The sequence below is a fragment of the Panthera uncia genome (genome assembly GCF_023721935.1).
Source record: "Panthera uncia isolate 11264 chromosome C1 unlocalized genomic scaffold, Puncia_PCG_1.0 HiC_scaffold_4, whole genome shotgun sequence".
Classification (NCBI taxonomy): Eukaryota; Metazoa; Chordata; class Mammalia; order Carnivora; family Felidae; genus Panthera; species Panthera uncia.
In genome coordinates this window covers 57,170,613-57,193,313 of record NW_026057585.1, presented here as the reverse complement: position 1 = coordinate 57,193,313, position 22,701 = coordinate 57,170,613, and the positions used below count along the sequence as shown (strand labels likewise).

Here is a 22,701-nt window from a genome sequence, read left to right as displayed (position 1 = left end):
TCTGTCCCTCAGGTGAGAGCCAAATTCTCAAATTGCTAGGCCAATGGCGAATAAGTCTACACCACACACACAGGGTATCACAGTCTACACCATCACACAGAGAGTTCTGCCGGAATTCACACATCCTGGAAGCCAGGCTGGCGTTGGTGACCAGTTTCGTTTAATCTTGTCTCTGATTGCTGCATGATGAGTGGGGAGAAGGGAGGAAGGCAGGACCATAGGGAAGCACACTGATCTCTCCAGAAACCGGCTTTGGTTTGCTCCTTGAGAGCACTCTTAGGCACTGCCCTGACCCTTCTCTGTAAACCCACAGCAAGAGCTCAAATGTCCAGGAAGGGAAAGGGCAAGGGCTGGTTCCACTGGCCCCTTACGTTCTTTGGACTTTTGTTGTTCTTCCAGTAGCCAGGAGGCAGCCTGGTATAAGAAGAAGAGCATAGCCTTCTTCCCAACCAGACCGAACCAGATCAAATCAAACCCCCATTCTGCCACCTGGAGCATCTATATGACTGTAAACAAGGCTCGGAACTTTTGTGAGTCAGCGTATCTTCATCTGTAACCTGAAGGAAGTGGCAGGATTATCATGAAGATGATGCAGGAGACTGTGTATCAAACAATCAGCACCTAGTAGGTGCTGCTTGGCAAATGTTAGTGGCCTTCCCTCCCTTGCCTGCCTCCATTCACCTGTAATACCTTCTTTTAAAAAAGTCATTGTAACTGTCATTCATTTGTTACTTTGCGAGCCCAATTGTTACTGATTAATAACACAGAAACTATTTAAACCACTCTCACAGAACTGTAACTCTGCCCTACATCATATCATATTATTTCCCAGATAGCTGTTTCTCCCCCTCTCTTCCCTGTTATCCCCTGTTTTTCTTTTGTCTAAGGAAATCCAGATGGGCCCTATACATTCTTCTACACTGGATAGCCTCCGCCAAGGGTTAAAATCAGGTCTGTTTCACATGCAGATGATCTATTCATAACAAAAGCTGCCTCCTGGCCTTTGGCCACAGCTGAACACTGTTACTCTCAAGCCCTCATTTCATTTGTTTCTGATTGTCCTACAGTGTTTACATATCTTACTTATTAGCATGGTCTTTTATAGAGTACAGGCAGAGGGCAAACCCTCCAGATCAGCTTTCCCTCTGAGTGCCCTTTCTTCCTCTGGTCTCCTTACCTCTGTGGACTATTTCTCTTCCAAAAAAACTCACTCAAATAGGGAAGCAATTTTTAAGTCCCCCCCCCCTTTTTTTTTTAAATCTGAGAGTCACTTAGCATTCTCAAAAAACTGCTGTTGAATATGGAGAAAAGGGAAAAGGTAGCACGGGAATATATGATATTTCTCTCTCTCTCTCTCTCTCTCTCTCTCTCTCTCTCTCTCTCTCTCCCTCTCCCCCCCCCCCCCCCTTTGACAAAGGAAAATCCCATATTGTCTACTGACTTTCCAAGGGACATATTCCATTCAGGGCCCAAAGGGAGCTGGGCTGACTCTGTCTGCCTGCCGGGTCCTTGTCTCTCCTGTGTACAGCCTTTTTTCTATAAAAAGGTGTCTCAAGAAGCTTGTGGACACTTGAGTCAGATTTGAGTCTAAAACCTGGTTCTGCCCCTCTTTGTGAGCCTGGAAACTTGAATTAACATCCTTGAAGCTCATTTCCCTTGACCATCGAAACCAGGTGACACAGCCTTGCCCAGCATCGCAGGTGGGGGAGTGGATGTAAAACTGCCCCATGTGGGGACGACAGAAGCTTCGCGTAGACATCTCTCCAGCTGATGGCGGTGACTCCCTGGTGTGCTGGCCTGTGTAGGATTCAGAGGCATGGCCCAGACATGGCAGGAAGACGGGCCCTTATCGCTGTATGACATGGACATGCTGGTACCTGTGTCGCTTGTGTGCTGCCTCTGGTAACATATTCGGTGGCCAAACAACGTGGGGTTCCTACCCTGTCTCTCCATCTTTCTCCTGACCTCCTGCTATCTGACCATCACGACTTTTTAATGCTCTCGCAGTCTCCTTCGTTACAGAGCAGATGTAAGGGATGAACTCCTTCACCCTAACACTCGATAAACATTTGTCAGTTTATGACACGTGGGCGGTTCCTCAGTCACGGAACCACCCAAGTGTCCCAGAGTCTTTAGTTCTCTTTGCCCGGCCACTTTAGCCTTCTCATCTTCTCTTAGGCCAAAAGCGGAGAGACAGTTCTGAAGATCGGGATTCTTCAGGTCCAGACTTGGTGTGGACACGTCCCAGGTCCCAAATTCCCTGAGCTGAACCTGAGAAGCAGGAGTGGGTTCTTTCGGGGAGTGCTTCCAAAAGGCAATGATTGATGCATCTGCCCAGAAATGCTGACTTTTTTCAAAAGAGGCCCTGCTATAATTCAGCCAGGATTCTCTTTGCCTTTACACCTTACCCTGTTAACAGGTACCTCTCAGTTGTGCTTACGCCCAATGACAGATCTTGCCAGTAGAAGTTAATGCACCTGAGTGATCGTGTTGATTCCTATCTTGCTCCTTCTCTACAGCCCGTGCAAACCCTGTACCCTACTTTAGATTTCCAGTCAAGATGGTGTCAGATCTTGCTTTTTAAAGTTAAATGCCTGCATGTAATCCACTCCATAAATAAGAAGTACACCTTGGCCAGTATGGAGGTGATGATATTAATACAGGCTCCATTTCCCTGGGTCACTGAATGTACCAGGCACTGTACCAAGGCCTATAATAGATTGTGCCACATTTAGTCTTTACGGGTCTATAAAAGAGGTCCTGTTTGCCCCACTTTTCAGAGGAACACCCCAAGGACCAAAGTCATACAACAAGTTAGGACTAAACATTCAGAGCCACACCAGACAATCTCTACACCCGGGGTCAGACTTATGAGACAACATGTGAGACTATACACTGGTATCAAAGCAAAAGTCGTAACAAGGGAAACTCAGAAGCTGAGCAGGAGCAGGGCAGGAAGAGAAAGTGCCCACAACTTAGCAGTCGGAAGTCAGAGGATACCTGACCGAGACTCTGTGTGTTGGGGTGCCGTGTGCTTGTTACAGAGAAAAGGCTGTGTCATGCTCGTGTGCACCTGCTGACCGGCCTCGGCTGTAAGGCTGCCTGAGGCAATTTTTTACTGAACTCTGTAAGGGAGAGCTGCTTTTCCTAAACAGCTAGTTTAGAATCAAAGGGAGGCATCGGCTGGGTCATATTGGAGAAGCACTCAGTTAGTCTTCTGCTCACTCCTGGGGATGTGACAGAAGTAGAAGATAGGGTTCTGACTCGGAGGGTCCAGCTCACCATGTGACCTGGAACATCTGGTGACCACCACGCAGAAAGGGTGCCCTCTCTCCTCTCATTAGCTGCCTCCCCTTCCCCCACTCACATCACCAGCCCCTCCTCCCTTACTCACAGGATCCACAGAAGAGACCGATAACTGTTTACTCACTGCGGATTGTTTAGGCTGTGAAAAGACGCAAACTATGATTTTATATCTTTGGGGTCATACAGCTCTTGGAACTTTCAAAGCTGAGAGCCGGTCTGAGCTCACTGGAGCCAGTCAAGCATCTGTAGAGAGGAGGCCAAGTGTGGCTTCTTGTCTGCAAGAGAGAGAAAATTGGGGGAAATTTTAGGACTGCCTCAAAGTTTTCTTGGTCATTCAGTCTCTTGCAAAGCAACTTTGGGTGTGTTTTAAGTGTATGTGAATGAGAAACATATGGATTAAATTTCTCTTGTGATCACATATGGGTTTCAGAATGATGAAGAATAAGGAATTCAGGGTTTAAGGAGTCCAAAATACTTTGCAAATAACTCAGGACATTGCAAGCAACATTTGGCTGCCTCCCTCCATCCCAGATTTGGGGACTGTTTGGTTGGGTGACAAACCCATTCAGTGCCCTCCCCGCCTGCTCAACTGCTAAGCCCCCAGGAGGTATCTGTAGGCAGGTTTTCATGTGTTCTTGTTTTGCTCAAACTGAAATAAAGGGATTGGATTTCTAGGAAGGGCATGCTCTATACTGGAGGACTCTTAACCTTTCAGAAACCTCCAAATATAGCAAAGGGAGATTTGGCAAGCCTGAAGCTTTGTTAACTTTGTGCCGCTTACAGGTGAATTACAGCTGTGAGTATCTGTGACGTTGTTAATAACTTTAGCCATGTGCTGCATTTGTATGGTTTGGTTTACAAAGCATATTATATGCACATAGCATGTTAAGTATGCATTGCTTAATTATGTAATCCAATTACGTATGACTTACGGATGTAGGTATACACACTTAGACATATATGTCAAAATAATTTACAGTATAGAAGGACAGAAGGTTAAGGAAGATGCTGGAAGAAGCAGCTAATAACCCAGTCAGAGTTTAGAGAAGCTTCCCAGAGCAGATGATATTGAGCTAAGTTCTATAAAAGGACATGGAAGGGTTAGGGGGAAGTCAGAAGAAATGCCTTTTAGAGAGAAGAGAAATTATGAAGACATACAGATGAGAAAGAAGGTGGTGTACGTGGGGATTTCTGGGCTGTGATGGGCTCATTGGAGTAAAAATAATGGGGCAAAGGATGAGGAGATGTACCATGTGTGATTAGACCAGACTTGTAGATAAAAGCCAGGTCAGAAAGCTCTCCTATGTCACGGGGCACTTCTAAAGGATGTTTATAATAGGGCCTGAGTTTGGGACGAAAATTTGGGACTCAACAGCACAAAAGTTGTCAGTGCACATGTGGGAATGGATGGGCTGCCCCCATGAGATGTGGCAAGTGAGACAAGCAAAGAGGAGTAAATGCAAGAAGGAAGAGCAAGGAGAACCTTCCCAAGGGACAGCACTAAGAAGGGGCAAAGCCTAGACTCCAACCCAGGACTTTGTATTCCAGATCTTCCCACTGTCCCAAAAAGGAGTGGAATTAAACCATCTGTTATTTCACATTCCTTGAGGGGATATCACGTCCTAAGATTTTTAAGCACATTATACCACTTAGGACTCACACAAAACTCTGTGGGAGGTGAGATTATCCCCATTTATAGATGAGGAAACTGAGTCCCAGAGAGATTTAAAGGAACATGGCTAATAAACAACCCAACCACAATTGAAACTGAGGTTTGTCTGACTCCAGGGTCTCTGCTGACATTACTAAACCGTGTTCACTGCCTTTTGAGAGAAGATGTGGTTCCTCACTATTTCATAGGAGAAGCAAGTAACTCACTACAGTTTCATCTGAGAAGTGCAAAAATAGAGGTCAATGCTAAGAGCCCTATTCAAAAACCAAATTCTCTCTGCTCTTTTTTGCACTGTGTAGTGAGCTGGGAGTTGGCTGGAATGTGTATAATTTTTTTTTTTTTCTAGTAAGACGATAGCACAGTCCATTTGGAGGGAGAGATGAGCCACCACGGAAATACTCAGTCCCACACATGCCTGCGGCTACCCTCTAAAATTCCCAACCTGGCTGGAGGCACTCAAAACAAAACCTCCTGTTCCCTCTCAGGACCACTGGCGCCTGGAGCCTGCCTGCTGCCCCTGCCAGAGGTTTAGGCCAACCTCGGGGATGATGGGGTGGGGGCAAGGCGGAACGGAAATTGCTGCAGTAGCTCCCTGCCCTGAGCCCAGTCATCTCTCCCAGAAAGAGGTGTGAGCAGGCGCTCGGGCTTTAGCACCGAAGGGAAACTCAGCTGACAGCAGCGCGGCCTTAGATGAAACTCAGCCAGTGGCATCCACTAACGGAGCCAGCTTGGGCACAGACATGAAAAGAGGGAGGAACAAATGGAGAGAGGCTTCTAATCCCTGCTGCACCATTTCAGATCCTTGTGATCCTGGGTAGTTTGCCTACCCTCTGCATGCCTTTGTCTTCAGCTATAAAATGGGCTGTGCATATTTGACTCCGTATACTATCAGGGTCATTGCAAGACTGAATACAAATAGAAACTTACAAATCACTTGATACCTGACTGACACCCAGCCCATCCTGTGCCCTGGCTCCTCCTAGATTGCAAACCTCAAGAGGCTCTGATGCCCATCTTTCCGTATCTATTCGTGTTGGAAACAATAGTTTGAATTCAGTGTGTATCCAATAAATACTTGCTGAATATGTGCTCAGCAAATATAAAAGATTATAATTATAGATGGTAGCCATTATATACAACCCATGAAGTTGACAGTCAACAAATGCCCCTTATAATCCTGGCCACGGGTCACAGAGGTGGCAAAGCAAAGTCGGTAGTTAAGAGAAGCCCCTCGAGACCACCCAGTTTGATCCTCTGAGCCACAGAGCAGAGTCTGTGTTGAAAGAGCTTGCTGGAGAATTCTGATTGGCCAGCTGGAGAAGAATGACTCCGCTTCTTGGAATCTTAGATAATCTCAAAGACAAAGGAGATATTAAATATTCTAGTCCAATCTAACTACTTTATAGACGAGGAAAATAAAGTCGGCAGAGGAAAAGAAGTTGGTAGTCCATAGCTTGGATCTTGTTTGGATCTGAAGTTACCCTTTTATATACTATCTATCTGATTTCCTTCAACTTAGATTTCCTCGTTTGTGGGGTAAGTATAATAGGACCTATCTCATTGGGATGTCACAAGTATTATGTGATAGAATTTATAAAGAGCCTAGAAGAGTATTTGGCATCTTCTGAAGCCCACAGTAACTGTTAGCGATTACCATTTTAGTATTTCTTATTATTATCCTTATTTCTGCGTTATTTCTTACTCTCGTTGCTTGACTTAGAGGGTTGTTTGAGGCTTTTTTCCTTTTAAAAAGCCACAGCTTTTTCAAAATTGAATTTTTCACAAGCATTAGGACATATAAATGCAGAAATATACCTGTCCTTCAAACTTTATGACCTTTTATTTAAAGTAAAATTCAGAACTTTAAGCCCTCATGAAAACCAGAATGCTTGTGCAGCTTCATGAGTGTACCCCTAACCCACACAGTCCTTTCTGCCTGGCATGCCTTCCTTCTTTACTTAGGGAAACACTTACTCCTCCTTCAAGGCCTCGCTCCGTGTGGCCACCTATGGAAAGACTACAGCTTGGGTTCCTACCCCTCCTTCCCTCTCTTACTGTGGGGCTTAGCATGATTTGTTGTAATTTCTGAATTTCTGCCTCTTGTCTGCCTGGTCAGACTAGGAGCTCTTTGAGGAAAGGAGCCATGCCTTATTATTAATTATTTGTGTTATTACCATTTACTTTGTTACTTTAATAGCCTCGATGCTGATCTCAGTGCCTGGTGTATGGTGTGCAACCAAATGTTTTGTCTCATTGTGGGTTTCTTTAACTTTATTGATAGCACATACAATTTAAGAATATAGCAAGGGTCTGTGTACTGTTTAAACAATACCACATGGAATACTCATATACCACCACCCATTAAAAAGAATATGAGAATATTTCCAGTACCTTCTAAGTGCAAATATTTATACAATTAAATAAATGTTAACTAGTTTCTTGTATTTTGCTTAATGTTCTAGCTCTTTGAAGTAATCTTGAATCTTGATTTGGACATGCCCCATTCTAAGCAATCCTCCCAAGTTAACACCATCTGAAAACATGATAAGCTTTACTTCTGTATCACTTTCTACTTCAGTGTTAACAATATTGGCTAAATCAGGCCATGGACAAATCTAGAGACCTTCTTACATGATCATAATTACTTTTGGTTGTGGTCATTCAACTCTGTCACCTGACTGTTCTCTCATACAAACTTCGTTTCAAGGAGAACTAATGTCTATTTGGTATTTAACATATAATAAGGTCTTGGTAGGTGATAACTTATTTCATCTTCACAGAAGTCTTTCAACATTCACATCGATACTCCCATTTTTGTATAACCATATATTTTCTTTTTCTCTTTTCTTTTAAGTAATCTCTGTTATCCAACATGGGGCCCAAACTCACGACCCTGAGATCAAGAGTCACACACTCCACTGACTGAACCAGCCAGGTGCCCCTTAATCCTCCCATTTTGTTAAATGTTTATTTTTGAGAGGGAGAAAGAAAGAGGCAGAGAGAGGGGGAGAATCTTAAGCAGGCTCTGTGCTGACAGCACGGGGCTTAGACTCCCAAACCACAAGATCTGAGCTGAAATCAAGAGTCAGAAGCTTAATCGACTGAGCCACCGAGGTGCCCTGATCCTTCCATTTTTGAATTGAGGCTGAGGCCCATTTATGTCCTTGTGTAAGATCACCTGGCTGGAATATGGCAGTTGGGAATAGAATGAAGATAGGTATTTGACTCAACCCATGTGTTCTTCTCTTCACAAGTGTATTGGAGAAAATTTATCAAAAGCTTTTGGAAATGCAGATTCCCTAACTTATTTGTCAGCAAAACCAAAAGGTTTGTTCCATTTGAATGAGTCTGTATTGACTGTGATGGCCCTTGCTTTCTGCCTTCGAGAGGCAAAGAAGGATTCCAAGAAGCAAAGGTAGCCTAAAACTAAGACAACACTTTGGCAGAGACAACTATGGAACCTGTAGAGTGTGGTGCCTGACTCCTTGGCAGTTTTTTACAACCTTGGACACGTAATTGAACTCTCTCAGCCTTAGTTTACACATCTAGACAATAGGAATAATGATGGAATCTTCCCTTAGGGTTTTCATGAGGGTTAAGTGATTTAATTCCTATAATATGCTTGGAGTAAGGCCTTTGGTAAGTAGCCAGTCCATCTTAGCTGTTGTTGTTGCCAACAACACCACGATTACTAGGAAGTCAGCGTCCTGCACAGACAGTTGTTACCAGTGGAGTAAAATGAACTCCCTCCTTTGGGTAACAGAGCAGCCTCCAGGATAGCCCACAGCATGGGTAAGAGCTTTCACAAAAATATTTTTAAATATTTAGGTTCATTGCAAAGGATTAAAGCACACAGACATATACAAATGCGCGTTCTCTCTCTCTCTCAAAACAAACTATTACTTGTTTTCCCCAAGAGCACAGGGCTTGGAAGTGATTGGAAATGCTCTGGGGAACATATTTCTGTCTTGGTTTCCTCGCTTCACTCAGATGTCTGATGAGAAGCATTTGCCATTTCAAACGAGTGAGCGTGAGCAGGAGTCGGCTCAAAGCTTTATACGTGGGCAGAGCCAGGCAAAGCCTTCACCTGACATTTCGGAGCCGCAGAACCACACTCTTCCAATGGAGCTCTGCTATGGCTGACTCAGGAGCAGGTTTAAATTTTGAGACAGGGTGGAGGTGGGGTGTGATGAGTAACCTTCCAAAGCAGAGTATGTACTACAAGTTACAAATAAAGCCTGCCATCTGGTTTGAGGCCGGCATCTGCCTGGGTTCAAATCCCACCTTGGGCAGTTACTAACTGAGTGACTGTGGGTATCTTATACAGCCTCTCTGAGACTTATCTATCAAATGGGGCTAAGAGTCCTGGAAGGGAAGGGGTGCCAGGCAGGAAAAGAGATGATTTGACTTTGGTTGTTATCCATCTACCTGTCAAACACTGGGTTCTTAATGGTTGTGAACATGAGCTATCTTATTCACCCCAAAGCCACTCTGGGATGCAGTTTAGGGAGTAGTTTCTAGGCCCGGCACGTGATAAATGTTCACGGGCAAAGACCAAGTGACAAAAATGAAGATCGTATGGTGTGTGTGCTCCTTCCGGCTGGAACACTCTCTGTATCGTACACACATACACAAAAGCACACATACACACACTCCTACTCACACACATACCTTCACACCTACTAAATAACTTCTATATATGTTTTACTTCGTAATTCTGATGTTACCTCCTAAGAAAGCCTTCCCTGACCCATAGACTGGATTAGGTACCTCACTTATTTGCTCTTATCAGACCTTTTGATTTTCATTCATTTACATATCACGCTTTATAATTACACATCTGTGTAGTGGTCTGATTAATATTTTTCTGAGGCTGCCCAGTGATTTATCTCTTTTGCCTAGGACGGAAGGGTTTTCTAGGACGCAAGGCCTTCGGTACTAAACCAAGAGATTCCTGGCCAAACTTGAATGATTGCTTGCTGTAATCTGTCTGAGGGCAGGGGCTGTGCTGTTTTGTTTAACATTCATTGCCAGTGCCTGGCACAGACTTGGATCACAGTGGGAGTTCAGGAAACATCTGTTATACCAGTAAGGAAAGAAGTATGTCAATGTAAGCCAAACTGACTTTTCTTGCAAAAGTCTGTCTTTTTCCCCTGACATTATTCTTTCTTTTTTAGGTGTTAAATGTCCCTTTTTATAAATTATCTTGATTTCACACAATTTAGAGTTGACAGTGTTTTGTAGTTCCCTTACCTTGCCTCACCTCCTTCCTGTTGGAGCTTCGGAAATCCTGATTTGAGGACTCACTAGTTTAGTGAAAAGGCAACTGGAACGGTTGGGGTCAAGACAAATAATGTTTGTCCATGTGCTAAAATGCTGGACTAAAAATTTCATGAGGGCAGAAATCATGAATATTCAGTTCATTTCTATATCCCCAGGATGAGACATAGTACCAACACATAATAAGGGCTGAATAAATATTTGTAGGATAAATGAATGAATGGATTTGCTGCCTATCCAGAAGACATGTGGGAGTAGATCTGACATGCCTCCCTCCCTTTCCCTCCCCACCCTCCCCTACACTTCTCCACAACCAGAAATATGACTTCAACACGCGTCCCTACTAGATGGATGAGAAACACGCACCATTCCAAATGAGTGAACATGTGGTCCTTCCTCGTCCGTCCAGGTTCATGTCTTGATGTATTCTCCTAATACCTGAAAGGACTTCTGTAGTCTGCTACAAACACACTGCTGCAGTGTCTTGAGTCCTAAGAACACCTCTCCCTCACCTACATGGCTTTGTTCAAGCCCTTCCCTTGACCTAGAATGCCTGCCTCAGTCCTGCTCGTCTGAGCTATGTCCTATTCCCTAAGACCATTCACTCCTGGGCTGCTCTGTCCCCCATAACATTCTATGTATTGTCTTTACCATCCCGTGGACCACACTGCATCCTATTTGTCTATTTACCTGTGGAACTCCCCTCTAGATTGGTAGATTCCTGAAGATAAGAACTCTGTGTGATTCATCTCTTTGTCCCCAGCACCCAAGAGGGGGAGATGGCATGCTATTAGTTGACTAGTAAGTAGTTGGAGAAGGAAGGGAATGTGTCACTTACCTATTACCACAGAAATGCTAGGTGACAAACACAAAATGTTAGTGACATATAAGACATGTGTTTTTGTTCACAAGTCTATCAATTAGCTGGGTGATTGTGGTGATCTGGGCTTGTTAGTGCTGGTTGACTAGGGTGATCTACTGATCTTGTTTGGGCTGTCTCTTATATCTGAGATACACCTGCTACATTTGGGTTGCTTCAGTTCTGTTGCATGTCCTTCCATCCAGCAGGTTAGTCTGGGCTCTTCTCTTTGCAAAGGTTGAGAACCAAGAGGGAGAGTAGAAGCACACAGTCCTCTTGAGACCTAAGTCTAGAAGACTGGTGGTATGACTTCCATCTCATTGTGTTGGCCGGGACAAGTCACGAAGCTGACCTAGATTCCATGGGTGGGGACTCCACCTGTCAGTGAGAGGAGTTGTAAAGTCACATTGCAGAGGAAATGGACACAGGGAGGGGTAGAGTGGGGGACATTTTTGCAATCAGTCTACCACAGAGAGGGAGCCAGCAAGGAAATGTCCTACCAGTTTCTTTCCAAAATGATCTTTTGCTACTCTGACATCTTAAATGAATGTAACAGGAAGACCTTCATCCAAAGATGAAGCCATGCCCTTCCTTTGGAAGGAATGACTTTCTTACCAAAGAAGGTATTTAATAAGAAATTGAATCACATGGTCACAGAAACATCAGATGGGAGGAGGATAAGGCTTCTTCTAGCCCTGAGCGTCAATTATTTTCACATACTTTGCCTCTTTCTTTTCAGATCAGCAAAGACCCAATTTTTGTACCAGGTGTCTGGGGCCCTTATTTCTCAGCCATGGTCCCTGGGTTCTGGCTGAATGAAGGTGGTCAGAGCGTTACTGGAAAATTGGTAAGTTGACCTTTTCTCAATACGGGCTTAAATGTTTTCATAGCCTTGACTAGTCCATTTTGTCACCCTCCCCATTTACCCCATATATAAAATTTGCAGGCTCCTAAATCAGAAGAATTAGCTTTCTTTTAGAGCACAGCCTAACATATGGTGCATATGCAGCATGCATTTGCCAAAGGAATAAATGTTGGTCCAGGCACTGGTGACTAACGCATCTTGACACCTACCTTTCATGCAAAAATCCATTTTTTTTTCTCACGTCCGTGAGAGTGATACTCTACTCTGTAAAAAGGACCATGTTGCTCTCCAGCCAGAATCCTTCAGTGGTTCTCCATAGCCTTGGGGACCTCATTCAGATAGTTTTCTGGGCACATCGCATCTTTCATGGTCCAGCCCTTCCAGTCCCACACATGTACTTGTCACTAAGGCTAGATTGCCTTACCCACAACTTCCCCATGGCTTATGTTATTCTACTCCTCTGTGCCTTTGGATGTGTTTCTTTCTCTGCTCAGAGAGTTCTTTACCACCTGGATAATTTTAGTTGTCCTTTAAGACATGACTCTACTTATAGTATTCTATTATTATTGGTTTACTAATCTGTCATTTCCAGAAATCTATGAGCTCCTTAAAGGCAAAGTCCGTATCATACTTGTCTTTGCGTCAAGCTCAGTGCCTCCTTCATAGAAGGTGCTTAATAAATTTGATGAATTTGTGGGGTTGTCTAATAGGGAAGATAGAAGATGCATAAAAGTGACATGAATACTATACCAGAAGTGCAAAGCAGAGTTGACCTAAAGCTAGGTTAAAGAGCTAACTCTTTGAGGGGGAGAAAGCATTTGTGCTGAGTCTTAAAAGGTAAATAGGGACAAACCAGGCAAAGAAGGGTAGGGCTACTCTTTTAGGCAGAACTGGCATAGGACCAAAGATATGGGAGTTAAAAATAACAAGGCCTACTTGAGGTAATAGCACATAGTCCAGCGTTTAAATTGTGACATAAACTGTTCTTAGAAGAATGACTTAGGATAAAAGTTAGAGAGCTGGGCAGGGACCACATCATAAGAAGTCCCTGTAGAACATGCTCGGGAGCCGATATTTGTCTGGTGGACCAAGGGGAACCAGCAAAAGGTTGGCAGAGCGGATGCATATGTTCAGATCTCAGTTGTCCAGACTCCAGCTAGCAGCCGTGAGGAAGAAGGCCTGAGGACACGTGGCTGAAGGTGGGGAGATGATTTTAGTAGGTTAGTCCACAGACAGAAAGCCTTGCGGGCTTGAATGAGGACAGTGGCAATGATGACTGAGAACTCAGGTCAGGAGAGGTCAGTGGGCCCTCAGGGAGATTACATGTGGAAGGCAAGGGAAAATGAGACCTAGGCTCAGCCAACCTCACATTTACTGTGTTACACTGAAATCATCTGTTTATGGCCTGATTCCGATACCGACTCTCCAAATGTTCAGCAGAGTTATAGTGGTCTGATCCAAAGCTGGCTATGGATGCAAATCACCATTAGTTTCCATTTCTTAGTATATTGCTATTTTATACTTAGCTGCCTCAGGTTCTCTTTCACCGTCCATGGAAGCATAGATGGATGGCTAGATTCAAAGCACATGTTCTGGAGGAATTAAATGGATTAGGCCTTCATCAGGCCCTGCTTTTGAGGAGCTCACTGTCTAGTAGGGAACCTTAGTGACTATAACATAACATCTGATTGGTCTTAATAACCCCATGCTAGAGAAGTTGAGATGACACCACTGTCTGAAGGTGCCATGGGACTCAGGCTTTTCATTCTCCTATTTTAACTAGTGTCATGTGTTTACACAACTCTCAACCTGGATATCCGTTCTTCTCTGTGACACATTGAAAATCCATTACTGAAATATAGCCCTTTTCAACCCTGCGTCATAGTATAATCACCCTTCGCAGACCCAGAACTCCTGGATCACACAATCCAGAGACTTTGTGGGTTTTTTTTTAACAAGGATCATGATCCAGTAAACCAACTCTTTGTGCAGGATGCATTGTTCGTGCAGCTGTCCATCAACAGGTTTTCAGAGACTTAATATGCAAATTGAACATCTGTTTCAGTCTGGAAACACTCTTCCCAGTATTTGGCTCAAAGTTTGCTCTGTTGCTATGGATATAAGCCATCTTTTCCCAAACATTATGACATATCTTTGTGGATAAGAATTGGTTCCGCTTGTTTCATGAGCCCTGAATTTAAATAAAAAATGTGACCTCTTTTTCGCCATTAATAAAATCTTCATAATAGTCTACTCTGACTTTCGATGGGAGTCATGGAAATTGTTGGCCCTTCTGTAGTTAGTTGATTTTATGCCATCAGCCAATCAAGCTGCGTTCGGAGTTCCACTTTGGGCAATTCTACTTCTATAGTTTTATTGGCCGTAGACTAACCTATGGGTTATAGACAGCAAAATCTTAGGAAATCTAAATGCTCACATGATGGGACAAAATCTGAGTCAAGAACAGAACAGATCACCCAAAGCATCAGTCCAGAGAAGACAAGCAAAGAGACAGAAACAACCTATAAAATAGATAAAATAAGAATAATAATGATAGTAATAATAAAAATCACATTTAATTGAGTATCTTTTTCTGTGGACAGGACTTATATATATAATCTTGTTAACTCCTTGCATGATATTCATAATCATCACAATGCCTGCCATTCATTTTTAAGGCTTATTTCCCAGTCTCAGTGCCAAGAGCTTTGCATATACATCTCATTTAATTCTCTCGAAACCCCTGTCAAATAGGTACAGTTGTTGTCCATATTTTTCCGATGAAGAAGAAAAACTCTGGGTAGCAAGGCACAGCCCCGGGAGATTCCTAGTGCACCATCAGTGGCCTTTTTCTGTGGCTTCTTTGCCTTCCTTTCCTTTTACTTATTCTCCTCAATTCTGTTGTGAACTCTGACCTCTGGTTTTACAACACATTGGTTTCCTAGAGAACACTGCAGGGAGGAAGTTACATTTTTTTATGTTCTTTGTCTCAAATGCACATCTCTGACATGCTGCGTCTCTTCCGTCATTGCATTGTCCAAAGTACATTCTAAACATGCAGTCACAAACATAACCACCTGAAGCAGAAGAGGAGAGAAAGGAGAGGAAGAGGGAAGGGAAGGAGGAGAAAGAGAAGGAAAAGAAAAAAAAAAAAAAAAAGAAACAAAAAACTACCTAATCTCTAGATTTGCAGGGTGGGAAGCTATTTTGTCTCATTTTTATAATTAAAAAAAAAAAAAAAGAAAGAAAAAGAAAAGATCATCTATCCCAAAGCAAATCCTTCATTCCAAGCATGTGAATAGATTGCTACTGGAAAACAAAACAAAACAAAACAAACTCCATCTGGTTAACTTCAGCATGAAGAAAAAAAAATAGAATAGGATTTCTTCTGGCTTTGTACCTCTTATAGTTTCATTCGACTGAGACTTGCATTCATTTTCCACTCATTTCAAACTTGTGCCACTCATACTCATTTCCTTTTAGAAGGGCACATGCCTCCATCCTGTGGATGATTGATTTTAGTGGCATCAATTGGGCACCCATCAGGGATTGCCTCGTGCTTGTCAATACTCTCTCCAAAATAGTTGTGCAAAAAATATTGCTTTTCGTCCAGACCTTTTTCATAGAATACCAACCCGTGCAGTCACCAGATGCTGAAACTGGTTTCCAGCTGGACCGTGGCCATCCCTCTCTCCAAACACTCTTGTCTGTCTCACTTGGAGTCATTTTCATTGGGGGAGGTGTAGAGTGAGGGAGGCAAAGTCAAATTTGTGGCTTTGGCTTTCTGGGACAGGTAGGCTTGGGAGAGGGTTACCTTTGAATTGTTTGAACCTAGAATTTAAATTTATGAACTTAAGCTCCAGGGTCACCATGTAGCAAGACGTTGTGTGCCCAGAATTCTGGCATTTGGGAAGCCTCTCTGTCCCCTGCCTTATCCCCAGTGCTAGTCAGCCTGGCCCTAGCCTCAGGAAGTCAGTCAGTCTTCCATAAGTGGGTGTACAAAGACCTTGCAGCGTGGGTGCATGGGGTGCATGGATGGAGATAGTGATTTCACCCCTTCCATTATGTTGCAGTGATCACACTGGGCCAAGCAAGAATACAGTCACACGATTCCTGTCCTCCAGTAGCTTATCATCTAATGGGAAGGCTGGATAGAGACCTGATAATTATTAGTTAGTGTAGCACATAGATTGTGCTACCCCTGCAGCCTACTGGGAGTATCTGCTATGTGACAAACACCTTCAGGCCCTTTCTGATCAACCCAGCCTGTCTGTGTGGCCAGTGTTATTACGTCAGTTTTACGGTTCAGAACAATGAGGTAACTTGATCATGGCCTTAATAGTTGTAAGTGGGGAAGCTTTGACTCAAACCCAAGTGGGCTACCAGAAGCCCCAGATCTCTCCAGAACCGGACCTGACTTTTGTGGAGCTACATTTTTGAGTTTTTCCTACACTTGTCTTATATAGTCCCTTGAGAAGCAATTACTGTGAGTTAGTAGGACTTTCTTTTCAAGTATATTGAAGCAAATACAGTTGACAGGCTTTGTAGGACCATGAGAGAAAAAATGTTATGTGTATCAGTATTGACAGATTCTGTGTATAGACTTAGGTATGTCCCCAGCATTTCACATTGGCTAATTGAAATGACTTCGTGGATACAAAGACCTACCCTGGATAAATAAACTCTTCTGTGTTCCCTCCCACCCATGCTTTCACTGTATTTTTTGTATACGCACCTGGATTCCTGCACAGCTCTCTGATGACCTTCTTTCTTCTAATCCTTCCCTCTCTGATTCTTTTGTCTTAGTGTGTCCCGCTCAAACAAGGTACTATAGACTGGGTGGCTTATATACAGCAACACTTTATTTCTCACAGCTGTAGAGGCCAGAAGGCCATGATCAAGGCAGCACCTTGGTTGGGTTCTGGTGAGGATCCTCTTCTGGGTTGAAGAAGAAGTGGAAGGGGAGGACTCTGGTCTCCTCAGCCCCTTATAAAGGCATTAATCCCATTCATTAGGGCTCTACCTTCATACTTAATCACCTCCCAAAGGCCCCACCTCCCAATACCATCGCTTTGGTCGTTAGGATTTCAACGTGTGAATTTTGAAGGGACACAACATTTAGTCCACAAAATTTCAACTATGTGTTGAAAGCACATAGATGTGACCCTGTCACTCTTGACACCTCTCCAGTTATCTGTAGGATAAAGTCTAAACTCTTTAGAGTGATGTTTGTTTAAACAGCCAGTATTTATTGAGTGCCTATGTTCATGTTACCATTCTGAGCGAGAAATGGTGACGAAAATAGCTTCTTCTGCACCCCACTCCAAAAATCTGCCCCTTGTCAAGCTTACATTCTAACAAGAAGAGACGGGTCATACACAGTACATAGAATGAGAAAGCCATAGAGTTTATTTTATGGTTAAAGTCGTTAAAAGTAAAAGAGGAAGTAAGCTTATGGATTCAGGTGAGCAGTTTGCAATTTTAAAAAAAGGTGGTCAGGGGCGCCTGGGTGGCTCAGTCGGTTAAGCGTCCGACTTCAGCTCAGGTCATGATCTCACGGTCCGTGGGTTCAAGCCCCGCGTCAGGCTCTGTGCTGACAGCTCAGAGCCTGGAGCCTGTTTCAGATTCTGTGTCTCCTTCTCTCTGTGACCCTCCCCCGTTCATGCTCTGTCTCTCTCTGTCTCAAAAATAAATAAACATTAAAAAAAAAAATTAAAAAAAAAAAAGTGGCCAGGGTAAACCTTACTGATGTGACATACAAACTTAACAAGGAGAGGAAGGAAATTCGCCATTTGGAAACCTGGAGGAAGAATGTACCAGGCCAAGGGAACAACCAGTGCAAAGGTCCTGAGGGAGGATTGCCTGCCTGCGACATTACAGGAATAGCAAGGAGGCCACAAAGATGGAGCAGAATGACCCAAAATGAGAGTTGTAGGGAATAAGTTTACGAGGTAATTTGGGACTATATTATTGGTCACTGTGAAAATTTTGGCTTTTGCTCTGAGGGAAATGGAAAGCCACTGGAGAATTATGAGCCCAGGACAGGTATGACTTAGTTTTTAAAGGATCATTCAGACTGCTGCCTGACTGCTATGTTGGGAATAAACTGTGGGATGGGGGGTGTGAGAGACAGAAGCAGTGACACCCCAAAGAGGCTTTTGCAGTAAACCAGCTGAGAGATGGGGGTAATGGCAGTGGAGCTGGTAAAACGTGGTCGTATTTGGGGATGTATTTTGAAGGTAGAGACGGTGAGGTTTCCTGATGGATTGGATATGAAAGGTGCAGCAGAGAGAGAGAGGTCACGGTTTCTAAAGGATAGCGTTGCTATCAATGGAGAGAAGATAGAGTCAATGTCAAGGAGGCGGGGGTGGGGATTTCAGAATTACCGTTTTCTAACTCTGGTAACTGATACATTCTCTGTGTTGATCCTCAATTATTTGTCTTCATTTGAGTAAAGACCACCTCATTTATATTTTTATCAAAACAAAAAAATTGGGATGAATTCTTGACTCCCCCCTTCCCTTCTCTGGCCACATCCAGTCAGAAGGTCCTATGGATTCTAAGTCCAAAATGTATAACATCTCTCCATCTATTTTTTTTTTTAACCTTCTCTCCCAGCACCATCAGTCAAAGCACCATTTTCTCCATCCCAGTCTATGTAAAGTGCATCTTTTATACACAGTATATAGTTGGGTCTTGCTTTCCTGCAGTCTTGTAATCTCTGATGTTTACTCTGATGTTGAAACTACCTACAATTCAACGTGAAGGTGAATGTTGTTGGATTTAGGTCTTCCATTTTGCTCTTTGTTTTCTGTGGTTCTGGTTTTGTTTTGTTTTGTTTTTGTTTTTTCTCTCTCCTTTTCTGCCATCTTTTGGATTATTCAAATATCTTTCAATTTTCTGAATTCCATTTAAATTCTTCTATTTGGTTTTTAGGCATGATAGTTTGAATTCCTTTAAATGATGTCTTTGGGAATTATATACAATAAACGTCATGAACTTTTCAGCCTACTTAGATTATATATTATAAACTTCATGCAATATAGAAAAAGCATTCAACTGTGTAGTTACATGCTACCCCCCCAACTCTTAAATGCTATAAGTCATAATATGCGTGACGTCTACATGTTATACATCCAACAATATAGTAGTTGCTGTGTTTGCTTTATTTTTATTTTTTTAAGTTTATTTATTTATTTTGAGAGAGAGAGGGAGTGCGTGTGTGTGTGAGCAAGGGAAGGGACAGAAAGGGAGGGAGAGAGAGAATCCCAAGCAGGCTCCATGCTGTCAATGCAGAGCCTGATGCAGTGCTTGATCTCATATGCAGGGCTCAATCTCACAAACTGTGAGATCACGACCTGAGCCGAAATCAAGAGTCTGTATGATTCTTAACTGACTGAACCTCTCCGGCACCCCTGTTGTTTGCTTTAAATAACGCATTAGTCTGCCCAGGGTGCCATACCAAAATACCATAGACTGGGTGACTTAAACAATAGACATTTATTTCCTTACAGTTTGGTGGATAGAAGTCCCTGACCATAGTGCTAGAAAATTAAGTTTCTGGTGAGAGCTGTCTTCTTGGCTTGTGGACAGCAGCCTCTCCCTGTGTCCTCACGTGGCCTTTTCCAGGTGCATGCATGTAGTGAGAGAGCTTTGGTGATCCTTGCTCTTCTTATAAGGACAGCAATTCTCTCATGTTAGGGCCCTATCCGTGTGACCTCGTATGACCTTATTTACCTCCGTAAAGTCTCTATTTCCAGTCACATGGAAGGTTGGGGCTTCACATCAGAATTTTGGGAGGATACAATTCAGTCCCTAATAAGTCATACGTATTTCAAAGAAATTCTGAGAAGCAACCATTATCTTTTGCATTTACCTACCTGTTTACCATCCCCGTTGTTTTTTTTTTCTTTCTGAAAATGTAAATATCTAATATTTTCCTTATCCTGGAGAACGCACTTCAGCATTTATTCATTTCTTGTAGCTGTACTGACAAAAAAGAAAAAAAAATAGGTTTTTTTTTTTCCTTTTTTAGTGATTTATTTTACCTTCTATCTTGAGAGATATTTTTGCTCAATACAGAATTCTTGGTTGGGGCACCTGGGTGGCTTAGTCAGTTGAGCCTCCAACTCTTGATTTCGGCTTAAGTCATGATCCCCGGGTCATGGGATGGAGCCCCATGATGGTCTCCACATTGAGCAGGGATCCTGGTTGGGATTCTCTCTATCTCTGCCCCTCTCCCCCCACTTGTGCTCTCTGTCTCCCTCAAATAAAAAATAATCGTGGTTGACAGGTTTTTTGTTTGTTTTTCTTCAGTGCTTAAAGATGTTACTATCTTGTATTCTGGCACGGTTTTTTTCTCAGGAGAAGTCCACCATCGTTGGTATTGTTTGTCCCATGCATACAGTATATTATTTTTCTTCTACCACGTTCTTGATTTTCTCTTAACCTTTGATTTTTATTATGGTGTGCCCAGACATGGCGTTCTTTGGATTTATCCTTCTTCTCCCGGATTTGCTAAACTTCTTGAATTTGTAAATTTCTCTCTTTCACCAAATTTGGGAAATTGTCAGCATTTATTTATTTAAACATAGATAAATACTGCATCCGTATGCCACAGCAGCAATATAAACAGCACCACAAGATTAATATACCTAGAAGACAAAAGAAAGTATTTAGAACTGTGGTTCCCTAGTGACCTAGCAAGCGATCCTTTCCACAGACCCAGAAGTTGGAGTGAGAGTAAACTTCAGCACAGGTGGTGGCTCTTGACAATACATTTCCTAATGAAGTAATAAGAAACACCAGCAATGTGAGGCTAGGAACAATAAGACAAATGTTTTATAGGTAATAGATATGGCAGATCTTCATTTAGCAACAAGAGTAGAGGTGTGGTTCCCATGAATCTGTACCACCCCTGGCTTAGGTATTTTCCCTGGGGGATGATACTATATATTTGCCCCTTAGTATCATCAGAGGGTGTGCCTGTATGATACATAGGCATCTCCATTGCACCCATACTCACAGACCTACCTCATTACCAAGGCCCCGTGTGCTCTTATTCCTCATACTGTGACTCCAGTTACATATATTTGAGACCCTTGGGCATTGTCCCATAGGCCCATGAGGGATTTTTTTCCCCCCAGTCTCTGCCTCTCTACCACCCCTCCCACCTCTCTCTCTGTCTCCTTCTCTCCCTCACTTCCTCTCCTTCCCTCCTCCCTCTCACAATTAGGTACTCTCTCTGGGTCTCTTTTCAAGTTCATTGACTTTTCTCTTTTATCTTTAATCAGGGTGATGCCTATCCACTAAATATTTCGGGTATAATATTTATCAATACTAGAATTTCTGTTTTAATAGTTTTTGTTTCTTTGCTATTTCTTCTCTATTTATTGATTATGAGAATATTCTCCTATCCTAAAGCATTGTTAAGCTACTTATTTCATTTTTTTTGGTTTATTTATTGTTTATTTAAATGTTTATTTGTTAAGGTGAGCAATATTACATTCAACAATGTCAGTACATACCAGTGCTCAGATCAAGCAACAATATTAATCTTCTTCTCACCTCTCCTCCTTTTTTAGATATATAGCAAATTTTTCTTCATGTTGATTTTACTTTGTTTATTTTTTTATTTTCAGCATATTTTTTATTTAAATTCAAGTTTATTAACAATGATGTAGTCTTGGCTTCTATTTTCAGTATAATTAACGTACAGTGTTATATTAGTTTCAGGCGTACAATACAGTGATTCAACAATTCTATACATTACTCAGCGCTCATCATGATAAGTGTACTCTTAATTCCCATCACTATTTCCCCCATCCCTCTACCCACCCACTTTCCCTCTGGTAACCATCAGTTCTCTATAGTTAGGAGTCTGTTTTTCGTTTGTCTCTTTTTTTCTTTGCTTGTTTTGTTTCTTAAATTCCACATATGAGTAAAATCATATGGTATTTGTCTTTCTCTGACACTTCACTTAGCATCGTATCTCTATGTCCATGCATATTGTTGCAAATGGCAAGGTTTCATTCTTTTTGATGGCTGGGTAATATTCCAGTGTGTGTGTGTGTGTGTGTGTGTGTGTGTGTGTGTGTATTTACATACATACATACATACATACCACCTCTTCTTTATTGGGACACTTAGGTTCCTTCCATATCTTTGCTATTATAAATAATATTGCAGTAAAGGGGTGCATAAATCTTTTTGAATTAGTGTTTTTGTCTTCTTTGTATAAACACACAATAGTGGAATTAAGGGATCCTATGGTAATTCTATTTTTTATTCTTTGAAGAACCTCTACACTGTTTTCCACAGTGCCTGCACCAATTTACATTTCTATCAACTGTACATGAAGGTTCCTTTTTCTCCACGTCTTTACCAACACGTCTTTATTTCTTGGGTTTTTTTGTTGTTGTTGTTGTTGTTGTTTTTATTTTAGCCATTCTTACAGTAGTGAGGTGATTATCTCATTGTGGTTTTGATTTGCATTTCCCTGATGATGAGTGATGTTGAGCATCTTTTCATGTGTCTATTGGCCATTTGTATGTCTTCTTTGGGGAAATGTCTGTTTAAGTCTTCTGCCAAATTTTAATTTGATTATTTGGGGGGGGGGTGCTTGGTGTTGAGTTGTATACATTATTTTATTATTTTACTTCTTAGTTTTCTTTTCTTTTCTTTTCTTTTCTTTTCTTTTCTTTTCTTTTCTTTTCTTTT

At 42.4% G+C, this 22,701-nt stretch overlaps 1 protein-coding gene across 7 annotated transcripts in view; it reads left to right on the top strand.

The window, feature by feature from the left end:
* Positions 1 to 22,701, top strand: part of FGGY (FGGY carbohydrate kinase domain containing) — a 419,663-nt gene that overhangs the window by 265,731 nt on the left and 131,231 nt on the right. For all 7 annotated transcript variants that reach the window (XM_049617075.1, XM_049617074.1, XM_049617072.1 and 4 more), the window contains one exon: positions 11,857 to 11,964. In XM_049617075.1, the coding sequence (XP_049473032.1) occupies positions 11,857 to 11,964 (108 nt within the window). The remainder of the gene's footprint in view (positions 1 to 11,856; positions 11,965 to 22,701) is intronic.